At 36.5% G+C, this 16,415-nt stretch overlaps 1 protein-coding gene across 10 annotated transcripts in view; it reads right to left on the bottom strand.

Annotated features, from left to right (window-relative positions):
- Positions 1-16,415, bottom strand: part of SMG7 (SMG7 nonsense mediated mRNA decay factor) — a 55,595-nt gene that overhangs the window by 31,058 nt on the left and 8,122 nt on the right. For 5 of the 10 annotated variants that reach the window (XM_081120498.1, XM_081120493.1, XM_081120497.1 and 2 more), the window contains 2 exons: positions 8,912-9,051; positions 1,376-1,407 (listed from right to left, as the gene is read on the bottom strand). In XM_081120498.1, coding sequence (XP_080976624.1) covers positions 1,376-1,407; positions 8,912-9,027 — 148 coding nt within the window. In that variant the 5' untranslated portion in view covers positions 9,028-9,051. Of the gene's footprint in view, positions 1-1,375; positions 1,408-8,911; positions 9,052-16,415 lie in introns of those variants that run through there. The other 5 variants (XM_081120500.1, XM_081120496.1, XM_081120501.1 and 2 more) reach the window with 1 other exon arrangement.

The following is a 16,415-nucleotide window of genomic DNA, read 5'->3' as shown; positions in this document are numbered from 1 at the left end:
AAGGCATAATCTTCACTATTCTTTTTAGGTCTGCTATTAGTATCTATAGTTACCATAATCCTACTCTACAGAAAGAATCTTCTGGATATCTGAATTATTCCTCAGAAGAATTTGCTGGCTAATTAAAAAAAATAGGTTCTAATATCAGCTTCTCGGTTCCTTATTGAGCTTTCAATGATTAAATAAATAATATTTATACATTTATTCAACTCTGCTTCAATTCACTGATGGCAGGGAAAGGATTGTAAGGAATCATTAAAACTGATCTATCAGATAGACTATTATTTAAAATGAGTAGACTTAATACCTTAGTTAATGTTTCTGGGCAGTCAAATATCCCCTATAAAAGTCAAACCCATAGTATACTTACTGATGAGTGTTTAAAACTTAAGATTATGCTTATAATGCCAATACAAGAGCATAATACAGTAGCTCAGAGCAAAAACTGATATCCATAGTATGGAAAATGATGACAATTATGTTAACAACGGGAAGAACTAAAGTGCTGTACTAAGTAAGCCTATAACAAATGTTTTGAACTTTATTTTTGCTTTTTTCCTTGAACAAGACAATAATGAGATTACCCGCAAATTCTTAGAGAGCACTGCTCTACAATCCTACAACTTGAGAAGAAGACATGGAAACAGTCTATTTCCTCTTGATTGTAAATTTTGGCATATATGCTGATTATCATAATAGTTTAACTCTTCTTTGTGGGTTTCACTGCAGAACTAAATTCCTCAAAATTAGAATGAGGTCTATTATCACATATCTCTTCCATTTTTGGATGACATATGCTGTTATAGAGAGCATGCTGATCACTACAGTCATTGCCATGCATTTCCTAATTTGGGGGTTAAAATAATCTGCTCCATTTAGTGACTAAAGTCCAGTTATTCTTTCAAAAACACTTTGGCTATTATTCAAAACAAAAAAGATAAAGGACAAAAAAAAAAAGGAAGGTAGTTAAGGCAGCTCACTCAACTTCAAACACTTTCAGCAGAGATTTCATGCAAATATCTTTTCTGAAGGTTCACCTATTATTCAAATTTGAGGAATTATACACAGAAGACAAGAACCTAATACCAAAGAATATTAGTGTTCATATGGCATGTGAATTTTCTTCTGTATGTCTGAAATCACTGATAAACAGTTCATAAAAATTAAATAATTATATGCAGTAAATTATATAACATTCAATCCCATGTAGTACTGCTTATATCAAATTCTTGACAGGTCATCTAAGTAAGAATTCAAAATACAAAACTAAATACTTAAAATAAATAGTAAGTGCTACAAGTAATATAGGAAAGATACCCTTCCCTTAACTTAATGGTATAAAGCAAGTTGTGAAGAACAAACGAGCAGCCAATACCTGTCATGTCAGCCTTCAGGACTTCTGCCTGCCTAAAAAGGAAAAAGAGAACATCAGTTAGAAACAAACCAGGCGTACCCAACATAAATAACGATATGAGTTAACGGTTAAGTGAGTTCATTTGTGGCACTCCAAACAGTGCCTCTGTTTTCTCATCCAGGGTATCACTAGGTGTTGGCAAACTGATGCCATTACTTAAAAGTTTACAGGTCATCAGAAACTTTTCTACTAAGTAGAGCTCCCTTTCTTGCTGTTTACCTTCAAATCTGATAGATTTAAGATAACATGAAATGACAGTCATAAATAAAAATTTTCCCTCAACACAGTCAAGAAAGCCTTTTTCTCAATTCACTGGCCACTGTAGCTATTTCAAATCTCCATCCCCTCAGCTGCTGAGTTCCGTCCCCACTCCTCAGTCTCCCTTCCAGCAAAAGGTGGGCCTGTACCTCAGGAAAAACAAAGCCCACTTACTAAGTATTACCTTCATGGAGCCTTCTGGTTTCTCCTTAAATCACTAGATGACTGCACCTCTTATTTAATACCAGTAATTCCACTTAAGTACGCTCTTTCCAGCCTTTCCGAAGGCTACCTTCTCCCCTCTCTACTTTCTTCTCTTCAGAATTTAAACATGCACGACGAGTCTCTCACAGGTTTTTTAAAATATGTTTTTATTGATTTCAGAGAGAGGAAGGGAAAGGGAGAGAGATAGAAACATCAATGAGAGAGTCACTGATCGGTTGCCTCCTACACACCCCCTACTGGGGATAGAGCCTGAAACCCTGGCATGTGCCCTGACTGGGAATCAAACTATGGCCTCCTGGTTCATAGGTTGATGCTCAACCTCTGAGCCACACAGGCTGGGTTCTCACAGATTTTACAACCTCCTGCCTTATTCTCCTCTAAGCTGTTGCTGCTTTTCTCTCTCCCAAATTCTTCAAAAATTGCCTGGATTCAAGAGTTCAAAACTGAACTCATGACCTAGCTCCAACCCCATCCCTGGTTCTCTTTCTAGTGTTTTTTACCCAAGTAAGTGTATCACAGCTTTCCAGTTGCGAAAGGCAGATACCTGGAAGTCGCCCATGACAAATTTCTCCAAATCCCTGGTAATCTAGCAACTCCAGAGAATTTCACCTGCTATCTATACCTTGAATCTGCTGGCTTCCCTTTACCTCCCTCCCCCTCACCCACTCTCATTCCAGTTACAACCATCCCTTGCCTGGAGGACTTAAAGACACCAAACTGCTTCCTCCACTTCATTCTTGCCCCATTTCATTCAGTTCTCCCCATTCCTGTCAGAGGGATCCTTTACAAATGCAAATCTGATCTTATCAATCACTCATTTAAAACATGTTAATAATTTCCCACTGCTCTCAGGTTCAAAAACAAAGTCTTCATCAAAGTGTCCTACAACTTTCTCTGCACTCTTTTTAGAGTCTCTGCACTCTATTTGTACCATTACTCTCCTCTCTCCCTCATCTCTGTGCTCCAGTCCCTGGATCTCTGGTTGCTCGGGTGTGCTCAGTTCCCGTCGCACTCTCAGGGCCTTTGTAAGAAGCGTTCCTTTGCTTGAATGCCTCCTCTCCCTTTGTCTGGTTTGTTGCTACTCATTCTTTGTCTCAGAGACATGACTTCCTCCAAAAGCCTTACTGGAACCCTACATAGATGATTTCCTGTTTTATGCTCTCAAATCACTGGTATTTTTTTCTTCATAGTACCTATCAGATTTTAAGAATGCTCATCACCAAAACCCCTTTGTCTACTAGCACACAGTGGGTAGTCAATAAATATTAAGTGAAGAAAGGAAAAAGGAATAAATCCTGTTCATATACTCTATTTAAACAGGTAAGTATATAAACAAGAGATTTCCATTTCCAAAAATAAAATTTGACACAAAAAGGTAAGAGAAAATTTAGAGATTCTAAAATTTTTACTGTAAATACTGTTTTACATAATTTGTTAGGTATTTAATATCAATTTTGAACTTTTATTTCATCAAAATGTAACAAACTTCTTCATTTTCTTAGCCTTTAAAAAGATATTTATGTTTTTTAAAACTTAAGTTTTCAAACAATAGAATCACAATACAGTGCTATAGAGTTAACCACAAACCATATGAGAACTATCAGTATAAATGAACAATACTAAACAAACAACTACACTCAGTCCTAAAATATAACATCACATCAAATTCCGTATTCACACGGCCTAGCTTCACCGTCTGCTTTGCAGTGTTAAACTTTTGCCAGTAAAATTTCCCCCCCACAAAGTTGTTGGCTCATGTCCTAAAATCTAGTCATACAACTTAACAAAGAAACCACATATCCTATCCTACGAATGTCATGACTCCCCTCTCCTCCCCCTAAAATCCTATAGGAGTACTAATTTGTGAACTTTATACTGAACAAAAAGTGCTAACTATGCACCTTAAATGGATTCAATAGCTTTTCATTCTATCCCTGGAAAGGATGATGTATTTTTCTATTCTTTCATATGTTGGCTAAAAGTTCATACATATACAAGATAACTTATACTTAGGGTCATGTGCCTGTTGTTTTCTCATTCCAAACAAGATTTGCTTATAAAGATGAACAATATCATTTCAGTATGCTAAAAACTTCCAGTCAAACAAGAACTATTTATAAATAATCTGCTTCTCTTAAAGGCTGTCCATAAAAGGAGAACTAGAATTCTAACAGATTCTGGACCAGGCTTCCATTGACAAACAAAGATCAAAATTTTACACTATATTTTTATATACTATAATCTGTCCAAGAGAAACTGTTGAAGTAAAAATTCAAGCACTAACAAAAGTGTGAACATGTCATAAAACCCTCTGACGTAAACGTGAAACTATTCTGAGATCTCAGGAATTTTGATTCCTAGGTTTACAAGGGCAGAAGGGCTCATCTCTATGCAGAGTTCTTTACTAGGTTCTGGAAGAGACCCATGGTAATGACTAAAATAATCTTGCTAAATTGAAATGATGAAAATAAAGCTAAATAGAAAATATAACAGCCCTGGGAGATAGCTACTATTAACTTCCATTCTATAAACAAGGAGGTTGAAGCTCTGAAATGTAAAAATAATCTGTCCATAGTCACAAAGCAGCTAGGCACAATTAAGTGCAAACCTAGTTCTTTCTAACACCAAAGGTCAAGTTATTTCTATTTCTTTCAAATTAGGATAAAAATTCTATGACATAAAAAGCTGACATAGACTTATCTAGGTTCAGTTCTGTACTGTCAAGTAAACACTAACACTGAAGTCAACTAGCCTATATGAAATGAACTAGTCATGATAGGAAATAAATATCTGAGTTTTTATCAGAAAGACCACAAGTAAAATTCATATTCTAGTGCAGTGTTCAGCCTTGGATGAATTTCCCTCCTTCACCCTGCACCTTTTTTTTGCAAGTAAATTTTACTGGAACATAGTTGTGCCTATTCATTTACATACTGTCTATGGCTGCTTTCTGCCACAAGGGTGACCTGAGTAGTTGAGACAAAGACCACATGGCCCACCAGCCTAAAACATTGACTATCTGGTCCTTTACAGAAAAAGTTTGCCTCTCCTACTCTAGGGAGTACTTGATAAAAAAAAAAAAAAAAAAAAAAGAGAGAGAGAAGTAAAATATCTTTAAGTTCCCAAACCAAACTTTTTTCCCATATGAGGAATCATTAATAATAGTTTCCTCAGAGTAAAGAAATCTGTTTTTATTAGTTAATATTGTAATCCTGTCACAAAGAGAACTATAAAAAATAGTCTCATGTAATCAGAAAGTTAGTATTTACAGGCCATGACATATTTTTGATGAAATTAATTTGCAAACTGTTATACACTATTGTCCACTTACTCTTTCTTTTCTCTGTGTACCAAATACATCCATTCAGGCAGGTGAGAAAGGGTTAAACTAAGAATTGTTATCTCACAAGAAGAGGAAACCCTATCAGTCACTCCTACACAAGTATTAGGTTTCTTTTTTTACAGTGCATAGTATACAAGAAATCAAGTCAACAGACATGTGATCTTATACCAACTTTCATAAAGATTAGCATAAGATTGGCTATTTGATTATATTTCACTTTACAAGGGAAAAAATACTACATCTCAACTGACCTACCTACTGGTTTTGTGAAGAACCAATATTGTTAAAGATTAATATTACAGTTTACAACCAATAGCCAGTGCAATATAAAGAGGTAAAAGTTTTAAAATGTTTTCTCTTGGTAGAATTTGTGGCAACAACAATTCCTTTATATTCTTACTTTAAGCTGAAGGAATTAATAAAGAGAATGAATGAACCAAAAATCCAAGAATTAAAATCATCATGCCTTCAATAACTTTTAAAATAGCACTATTAAAGTTATAAAATAAAGCTTTCGAAATAATATATTGCCTCAATTTGTAAACAATGAGAAATTAAGCACTTATACCAAGCAATAAAAAGTCCATAAAAACTTAATAAAATATGAAACATTCAGTGATAACCAAATATGCTGAAAGCTAACAATGTGAAACAATAATATGATCATTGGATCTATAAATACACTTAATGCATTCTAATGTACTAGGTACTGAAATAGCTAACACTATATATAGCACTTACTATCACCAGACACTGTTCTAAGGGCTTTACATAAATTAATCATTTAACACCACACTGAACTATTATTGCCATTTTATAGCTAAACAAATGCAAGGAGACAGAGGTTAAGTGACACGTCCAAGGTCATCAAGTTAGAAAGTATGTAACAGAGATAGCGGCAAATTCCTAACCATTATATCATAGTCCCTCTCTTATACAAGATCCTAAGAAAAAAAATCTAGAATGTTTGCTAGTAACAGCTCACAGGACTGGAGCTTTCAATAGTTAACATTTTATGACCATTTTTTAAAATAATGTCACTAGAGGAAAAACACTAGAATGAATGGTTATCTTTGACAAATATCTTGATTATACGAAGCACTTATATAACAATGCACAGTAACAAATATAACACATTATTAAGACACATATTAAGATTCACAGTTTAAAAATAGAAGATATTTCCAAATCAGGGGTAGATACAATGGAAGATTCCTCTACCTGAACTCCCAACCCCCCCTTTTCTCCCATGAGCAGAGTATAGGAATATATGCCAACATCCTCTAAACTCACAGTTGGCTAAGGAAAGGTGGATCAGCCTCTTCTGTTTGGGGGAAAAAGGCTAAAGTTTTGGGGGGTTTTTTTGAGAAAATTTCAATAAAAGCTATAGCAGGTTTTATTTCAAGTTAATTTATTTACTTATTTCCATAGAGTACTAAGGAGCATTTGAGATAATAACAGTACTCATTAATTATAATCATAAGCATAATAACCTAATCATAATTACTTGTGCTAAGTAACAGGCCAAACACTATGAGGTATATGTTTATACACTCAGGTACAAAGCACACATAATCTATAGATCTCTAAGACTGATGTCAAATCTCATGGAATTAATCAGAAAAAAATAAATTGTATTGCTGCTGTACTGCTGAATTTCATAGAAAAGAACATCAAGGGAGAATGCTGCTCCTAAAGGAGCTTTTCTCAGTAAGCGATAATAAAAATACTAACTTGCTTTCTATGGCACTTTACAGTTTGTCATGAATTTTCTAATCTCCTGACACTCCAATACTCTACAATATTCACTCTATAATCTGTATTATTTAAAAATGTGTACCTAGTTTAATTAAGGACCTATTCTGGTCTAGGAATCTCAAAGGATGAGAAGGAATTATTCTTCCAGGCAGAGAAAGTAGCACAATAAAAGCAAAACTAAGCTAGTGAAGAAGGCAGACTAGAGCAAAAACACAAGGCAGGGAGCTAGAGGAGGTGAGCTAGAGAATTAAGGCAGACAGCAGACTGTGAGGCCTGGCGATGACATCTTAAGGAGCTCAGATTCTGTCTTGCAACTAATAGGAAACCAGTACTAAGTTTTAGGAAGGGGTATAGCATTATCAGAATTGCACTTTTAAAAGATTAGGACAAGATACATGGAAGATGGACTTGAAAAGGGTAAGACTAGAAGTAAGGAAGTGATAATACAGATGGATGAAAAACCTTGAATCAAAAAATACCTTGAAGTAAAATCAGCAGATGAAGCGGAAGAAAGTCTAAAATCATTCCCAGATTGTTAACTTGGAAAGTTGGGTGTAAGAGAAGGCGGAGCTGTGTAAGCAGGCACTTAGAGACAAGTGTCAAGTACAGGGGAGACAGCAAGACTAGGGATATAGTGGCTGGGGTGATCAGCACATTGATGGTATGGTTAAAACCATGAGAGTAAATGCAATAGCTCAGAAAGGCAGGGGGATGGAGCTAGCTCCCTATCTTCATTGTTAAGGGGCAGATGAAAGGAAGAGTCCATGAAGAACACCAAGAAGAAATGTCAAACACGTACATGAGGGCAAGAAAAGTGGTATGTGGGAATACAGGGATAAAAATGATAGTCAACAAAATTAAAAGCAGTGGAAAAGTACTATAAGGACTGGAAAGTGTTGGATTCAGTGAAATGAGGGTCAAAAATAGCCTTGCCAGAGAAAACATCAAACTGCAGAGGACTGAGGAGCAAATGGCAGGGAGAAGTTTAAGTTAATTCTTAGGGCTGGGCAGTGAAGAGGAGAAGGGGTCATGAGCAGAGAGAAGATCTTTTTCTCAATGGGAGAGACTTGAGCATGTTTAGGATAAAGAAAAGCAGCCAGGAGAAAGGAATAGGTTGAAGATATAAGAAAGTGAGAACAAAACTGACAGAGCATGGTTCTGGAAGAGATGAAGGATATAAGAATGTCCCTAAGAAGGCAGAAAGCGTTCTTTTTAAAAAAGAGGCAGGATGAATTAGAGGAAGGTAAGATTAGACAGAAATGTGCTAGTTGAACTTGGGTGGAGAAATGTCCTAGCTGTGTCACTGTCATGGTATCAACTTCTAGGGGCAACTTAAAAGCCACATCAACTTAAAAGCCACATCTCTGAGATCAAGCGCCATCACACATTCTGCCATTATCACTGATACAAGCTGCTGTGACAGGAGCTATTACTCACCAGGTGGTTAAGAGAGAGCTTCCCTAACCCACAAGGAGGCATGACTGTGTCCATGCTGACAACCAACCAAGAGCTGATGCTCCCTGCACTCAAATAAACTGCTATATATGTAACCCAAAATATAGGAATTTTCATTCTAAAGGGTCTGTACAAGATAAAGCACATGTCCCTAGGCTTATCATAAATATTCAAACATACATAAACACAAAAATTTCTTAATTTAGTAAATGTTTTTATAAACTTCCTTGAAGTATAAGATACAAATGCTCATGAGAAAGTAAACATATGCTAAAGTTCTTAAGAAGCCAGGTAAGTAAAAAAAATCTTTAGCACTCCCCGCTCCCATCTTGGTTAATATCAAATGCTTCAGAAAGTCTCTAATTCTTCTACTTAGTGTTAATAGAATAAGAATACTTTAACATACATCTCTAAAAGGAACACAAACACATAGAAACCCTTGTTAATTTTTATCCTACCTAATATTACTTGATTTCAGATGCTCCTCTGATTTCAAGTTTCCGGTCCTCATCTGGGACTTAAATGAAACGTTTTCACCCACAATGACTATCTGCAAGAACATCCAATTTCGCATAAGGTAGAATGGTTTTAAGATATTCTAGATAGAGGAGAGGAGGAAAATATGAATTAACCCACAATAACAGAGAACTCCAAGAAGAAAATTATCTTCTCTTTATATGAAATGATTTCATGTCAAAGGCAAAGGAAGAGTATCAAAGTTTTTTTTCCTTTTTAAAATTTAGTTTCTTAGAAAACACATTTTAAAATTCTGTTTTGTGTATTTCTAGCATTCTAGTTGTAGATAAAAATGGGATCCTAAGCTCCCTCTCTGTCTGAAGCAGAGCGATCTCTACAGAACAGACAGATACCAGCTACCCAGCAGGGTTCTTGTAGTATCAAGGTGAGAGTGCCCTGTAGAACACAGGAGCAGATGGCTGGTCGAAACTGGACTGCTTACCAAAGGGAAAACGTGTAAAGCAATTAAACCACGTTTAATTACTTAAACACACACACACACACACACACACACACACACACACGCACACACGTAAAGCAATTATAGGTGATACGAATAATGCTTAAGTCCTAAGATCAGCTGATAATGGCAGGTTTTTGAATTATCATTCACTGAACAATGATCTGGTCATTTCTATGAGCTACATATAGTGTTAAGGACTGGACATACAATGATGAACAGATATGGTCCCTCGCATGGATTTAAAATCTAATGGAGACGTGGACTAACAGGAAGGAGGCAACAGAAGTAGCGGTTGAGAGCATGAACTTGGGTGTTCCACTGTCCGCATTCAATGGCATGTGAGGAATAAGTCAAGTCACAGGGGAATATAGCACAATTTCTGAGAGGGCATCAATGTAACTCAAAGATTTAGACAGAGCAAGTTAGGTAATTATTCTTGGCTACTGATAATTGTTTACATTTGCAATTGTTATGTAGCAGATTCTATGCTAAATGTTCTTTCTATACACGGAATGGGAGAGTAACGTAGTAAAATGTCTTATTTTCAACCACTTCCTAGTTGTGTGACCTTAGGGAAATCACTTCTCCATGCCCCAGTTTTGTTGGAAGTAAGGAGATCATAAAAGTACCTACCTCATTGAGATGTTTTGAGGATTAAATGAATACAAATAGAAATAAAGCACTAGGACCATCCCTTGGTAAGGAAGCCCTCAAAAAAAAAAAAAGTTAGCTCTAACTGTCATTGTCATTATTATCATCATTATAGTTATTATTACTTCTCCAAATAATCCTAACAAGTAAATGCTATTATTATCCTCATTCAATAAATTAGGAAATTGAGGGTAAGAACTCACACTAATAATCAATTCTAGAATAAAAGACAGTTATTCATACTTTTCAAACAATAAACACATCTTAAGAAATTTCAAACATGCAGGAGATCGGTCTGTGTGGACTTTATCTCCATGCTTCCAAAGCATGTATTCAATTGCCTGTGACTTCAGTTGTACTTTAGTGAAAAAGACTGATAGAAAATAACTCATGATAAAACCCAAGCTCCTTAGCAGAGCATGTAAGGTCCCACAACTCACCACTTAATACTTCATGGCCCAAGAAAACGAAATTACTTTTAATGCCTTGTTATTTTACCCCTCAGTATCTTATTCATGCTCTTGCACTCAACCTGGAATGCCTGCCCTCTTCCCTCCATGGCAGGTTAACCTCTTCTCGAACTTCAAGACTCAGCAACTTCAGTAAGGGGCCTTGGCTTAGCAAAGCACTCCCCATGCATCTTAATGCCCACTTCTATTACAGTAAGCACTAGTATGAAGCTACTAGTTTACACATTTCCTCCATTAGAGACTGGCCCACTATCTACAGAAATACAAAACCTGAAACCTCAAACAAAACAGGGGTAAGTCCAACAACCCAAGTGAGTTAAATAAGAAATTTAGATTAAGCCATCAACAACTGAAAAACTATTTCCCTTCAACTAAATTTTCACATTAGATGAAGTATGCCATCCCTTGTAGCTTCACACCAGCTGCCAAAAGCAGTGGAGAGGAAAGACTAATTGTTATTTCAGGTATGAAGAAACAGCGGACATAACAAATAGGAAAGCAGAAAACTTGAAGGTTATTTTATTAGCTTGGAATTGCATTATATCATTTCAAAACTCACTTTACAGTACATGGTCATTATTCCCAGATGCCAAATTGTTCTCTCATTTCCATCTTACCTTACACCTGGGAATCTGGGGACCTGAAATGAGTAGCTTAAAGAAACTGTATCCACGTTTGGGTCTAAAACCAAAGAAAAGTAACTAATGCCTTACCAAGAAAAACACTTACTTCGACAAAGTTCTTGTATGAAGATAAACATGTCCATTAGTCACTCAGTCTGGCCTCCCATCATTTCTCACTGGAACCTCCTAATTAATCACCTCTTTCAACTCACTAGTGTTGTCTTTCTTCCTCTAATTCCAACATACTAGAAGTCTTTTTTTTTTTTTTTAAATATATCTTTATTGATTTGAGGGAGAGAGAGGGATAGAAACATCAATGATGAGAGAGTCATTGATCGAGCCCGCAACCCCGGCATGTGCCCTGACCGGGAATCGAATCCCAATCGCCTGGATCCCAGGTCGATGCTCAACCGCTGAGCCACGCTGGGCTGGGCCTAGAAGTCTTGATCAGAAGCAATGGGAATAATGGGGATGAGGTTGTGGTCAGAACAGAATGATTGAATTTAAGGTTTTAAAAGTAGAAGAATTCTGAAGAATGACAAGGTCTAAGACGTGATACAGACATATGTGAAGGTTACTGTAGTAAAGAGAAAGGTTAAGAGAGAAAAGAACAGAAAAAAAGAGAGCCACATTTTCAAATTAGTGTTCCAAGAAAATATGAGTTTTGAGAGATGTGACATACTTTCGGAAACACTAAACTCTCCCTCTTGGAGGTTTCATAATCACATTAGTGTGCTACAAACTATGAGAAGTCCTAAATAAGAATCCTCTTTAACCCAGTAGTCTTAAATTTCTTTTGCCTTGAAAATATTGAGAATCCTAACATCTATGAACTTCCCAGAGAATTAATATTCAGTGGATGGAAACCATTCTGAGAAATGCTAGAGAAATAAAGACATGATGAAATCTGCCTTAAAAAAAAAAAAAAAAAGTGAGTGCATGAAACCTTCAGAACTAGTGAAGATGGAAGGTAAAGATACAGGTACTTTTAAATAGTGCTAAGGCCAGAATAAACAGTACGAATTTTCTGTTGCCTTCTGGCAACATCTACTATGTATCAGTTCCCTATTGATGCTATAACAGATTACCACAAATTTAGTGGCTTAAATACTCAGAAACCTAAGCATATATGTTCTTTTTTACAGGCAAAAGGAAAGAAACCATTATTTGTACAGTTGATCCTGGAAAATATATGGAGTTTGTATGATGCTGTCTTTTAAATGCCGTCTTTTAAACGTTAAACCACACAAATTTATTATCTTACAGGTCTGAAAGCCAAAAGCCTAAATGGATCCCAGTGAGGTCAAATAGAGTGTCACCATGCCTGTGTTGCTTTCAATAGGCTCTAAAGAAGAATCGCTGTTTTTACCTTTCTCTGGTTCTTGAGGGTATCTGCATTCCTTGGCTCGTTGACCCCCTTCCATTCCATCAGGATGCTATCTCCCTGGTTCTGATTCTTCTGCCCGCCCTGTTCTACACTTAAAGGATACCTGTGATTACATTGGGCCTACCAAAGAATCCACCACAACCTCTTTTATTTTAAAGTCCACTGATTAACAAACTTTAATTCCCCCTTGCCACCTAACATAATGAGAGTCCAGGGATCAAGGATGTAGACATCTTTTGAGAGGATGAGGGGACACAGTATTCTGCCTACCACACTTAACAAAGTATTTTTAAATGTGCATACCCTGTCATTCAAGGATTATGTGTGTACAGGATGCTCATTAGAGCATTTTCATAATAATGAACCAGTTCTATATCAGCACTTAAAATTTTTAAAAATTAACTTTTAAGGAATATGCTTTTTAATACATGAATTTGCAACCACTAATTGTGAGCCATCTAAATTACATACATTATACGACGTGACAGCATCAATGGCAAATACAGATACCAAAACAGAAAGTTCATTTAAAAAAAATAAAAAATGTCTTTATTCATTTCAGAGAGAGGAAAGGAGAGATTGATAGAAACATCAATGATGAGAGTCACTGATCAGCTGCTTCCTGCACAACCCCTACTGGGGATCAAGCCTGAAACCCGGGCAGGTGCCCTGACCAGGAGTCGAACCGTGATTTCCTGGATCCTAGGTCGATGCTCAACTGCTGAGCCACAAAAGTTCATTTTTAGGAGCACTGCCCAAATAGTGCAGTGGTTAAAAAAAAGGGGGGGGGGCAAATTAAAGCCAATCCTTCCAGCAGGGCATGTACAATGTCCCTAAAAAAATTAAAAATTAAAAGGAAAGCCAATCCCAACTCTGCCACTAATTAGGTACCTTGAGTCTCATTTTCCCTCTCTACAAAATGCCAATCCAGTTATAGAAGGTTACTGTATATGAGAGCTTAAGAAGACAATTATATAAAAGCTTTTGAAAAGTATAAAGTAGTAAAATGTAAAATGGAATCCTCGAGGAATAAAGTAGACGACTTCACAGTAAAGACCCCTCTACCACCCTATAGCTATTTAAGGTACAACTGCTCCCACCCAACTTAGAGAATACATTAGCAAGTTCATAAATTAAATACTGATACATGCAAAAATGCAGAAAATGAATACAATGCATAAGTTAGGCTCTTCACCCACGTGGAACTATGTTGGGTCTTATATATACATTGCATATAATTTTCTCAATAATTCTATCATTGTCAGTTTATAGATAGGATAATACAGAGCAGAAAACTAAAACTAGAGAGGTTCAAGGTCACATGGCTACACATAGCAGTGCTGGGATCTGAACTTGGGACAACCTAATTACAAATTAGGCCAATCTTAACTCAAAGGCCTTGCTCCTTCAGCTCACTAAAACATGCTGCTTTGTTAGGAAACCATCTAAATTACATACATTACACTACTTGACAGCATCACTTTACTCCAATTATCTTCCTACTGGTATCTCATCACTACATGGTATCCCAAAGAAAATTTGTTAGGTTGGCACCTGATAAAAAACTAAATAAATAATTCATGACTTTTTTAACAGACAGTATTAGTATAACACATTCCAATATACAGTATCCTAACACAGTAGTGAAATACTAAGCCTTAATAAAAAAATAAAAAGACAACTTATGTGGTTGGTAAACCAACAGAGTTTTTAGAAAACAGACTGAGGATATTAATGCACCAATACAGCAGTTCTTTAAATATAATAGATTTTAGAATCATGCATTTCAATTAAAACAGGCACTACAAAATATTAATCATAAAAAAGGGTCTGAAATTTTTTTCTTTATGAGACTTTAAAAAGTTAAAAACAAAGAGACTTCTCTTAATGTCGATTTTCCCCACTTCTCTCACCTCCACCTCCATTCCATGTCTGACCTCAACTCCTAAGGATTCTATAAAATAAGTCCTATCAACTCAAAAATATTTTCAGAATTACATACATTTACTAAAACTCTCATCTCCTACATAATAATTTAATAATGTTACAAATAATTTTTGCCTAAGATGAAGCTATTTTCAAAGGTAAGGTAAGGAAATTTAAATCTTTATGTACCTCAAAGGAAGTTCTGCAGGCACTACTTACATATCATTCTCTGTGCCTCCTATTCCAACAGGAACATATACAATTAACATCAGCGATTCAAACTTACATTGCTCCCATATGATTAATGACCGGGTTTGTAGAAAGAACCTTGGACTCACAAAGGAAACAGAATGAGAAGTGACTAATCAAAATCTCTTTAATTTATATTACCTAACCTGACCGCCAGGTTGATCTAATCAAGATGTTTACATCACGAGAAGTATCATTCCTAATACCAAACCTTTCAGAGTTCCTCAAATGCACTGCCCCAGGCACCTGCTCATTTTGCCCCCCTGCCTACTACATTCTGTCTTCATCTGACTAATCCTACTCATCCTTTAAAACTGAGCTACTGGTTCAACTCCAGAATCTTTCTCTGTACTCCCCAGACAGAAGTTCCACTTCCCTCAGTATAGTCACGGCATCCCTTTAATGAAATAAAATGAAAACATTTAACATAGTATTTGCCATGTTATATTGAATTTGAAATACATGTGCAACATCCATTTCCCCCAGGAACAAAAATCAGTTTTTATATTCTCAGAGCCTAGCACTAGTATCTGTAAGTACTCCGTGTTTTACAGAATCAAAAGCACGAAAATTTCATTCAATACCTATTATGTACATTGTGCATTTAAAAAATGCTGAGATATGGTCCTTACCATACTCGGCTAGTGCAGATAATTCACTTACATAAAAAAGAGATCATTACCAACTTAGGAAATTGTAAGTACCAAATGACTACGAGACAGGAAATGCTACAAAGTTCAAAGAATGCAGAAATCACTGAGGTGCACAAGAAGTCTTCACAGAGAAGGTGAAGCTTGAGTAGGATAGTGGAGGTTGGTACTTCTACGGGAAATGGCCTGGAAGTGAGATTAAAGCAGGAATGAATAAACCATGTTCAGAAGGCAATGAAGAGATTACTCTAGCTAGGGCAGTTGGTTCCTATCAAAAGGTAAGGAGATAAGTGACAGAAGTAGATGAGGGTCATTTTATGGGAGGCCAAGAAGGCCAGAGTAAGGAGTTTAAGCAAGGGAAAGCCACATACAAATGCTTTTCAGGAATGTAATACAGAAGCACTGCAAAAGATTAGCTGGCAGGGGAAAGGTGGTGGAGAGTATGAACGTGGGTAAACCTTTGTTATTTCAACACTGACAGCAATTTTGAGATTGAGGTTCCATTTTCAAGATAAAGAAATCAAGACCCAGAGACGTTAGTTCAAAAACCGGGAAAGTAGTGGGCAGTGTTTGAAGCCCAAAGTCAATGCTTTCTCCTTGCTACTTGTGAGAACTGCAGGCACGGTACCAGTTCCTGGAAGATTATTTCAACACTGTGGGTATATTAAGCTGACAGGCACTAGCAGTGGCAAAGAGGAAACAACAGGGAGGCAACATTTCCAAAATGGGGTATGTGAGGAAGAGGGTGAGAAAACTGGGAGAGCTCAAAGATGACTGCAAGATTTTAAACCTGGATGGGAGGAGTGGCAGCACCCTGGGGAACAAGGTGAGAAGAGTAAGAATTAAGAGTTTACTTCTAAGAGCATTGCGTTTGCTACGACAGAAAGACTTCTAAAATTAGGAAATGTCCAGGAGGCAGAGGTGCAAAATTATCATAGTCGGTGCCAGCGGCTAACTTTCAGACACTGTACATGGCTAAATTTATACAGTGCCTACTATGTGCCAGAACCATTCTAAGACCTTTACA

Source organism: Miniopterus schreibersii (assembly GCF_964146895.1).
Source record: "Miniopterus schreibersii genome assembly, chromosome: 19".
Taxonomy (NCBI): Eukaryota; Metazoa; Chordata; class Mammalia; order Chiroptera; family Miniopteridae; genus Miniopterus; species Miniopterus schreibersii.
The sequence above is the reverse complement of the archived record's forward strand: the minus strand, read 5'-3'. Positions and strand labels throughout refer to the sequence as shown.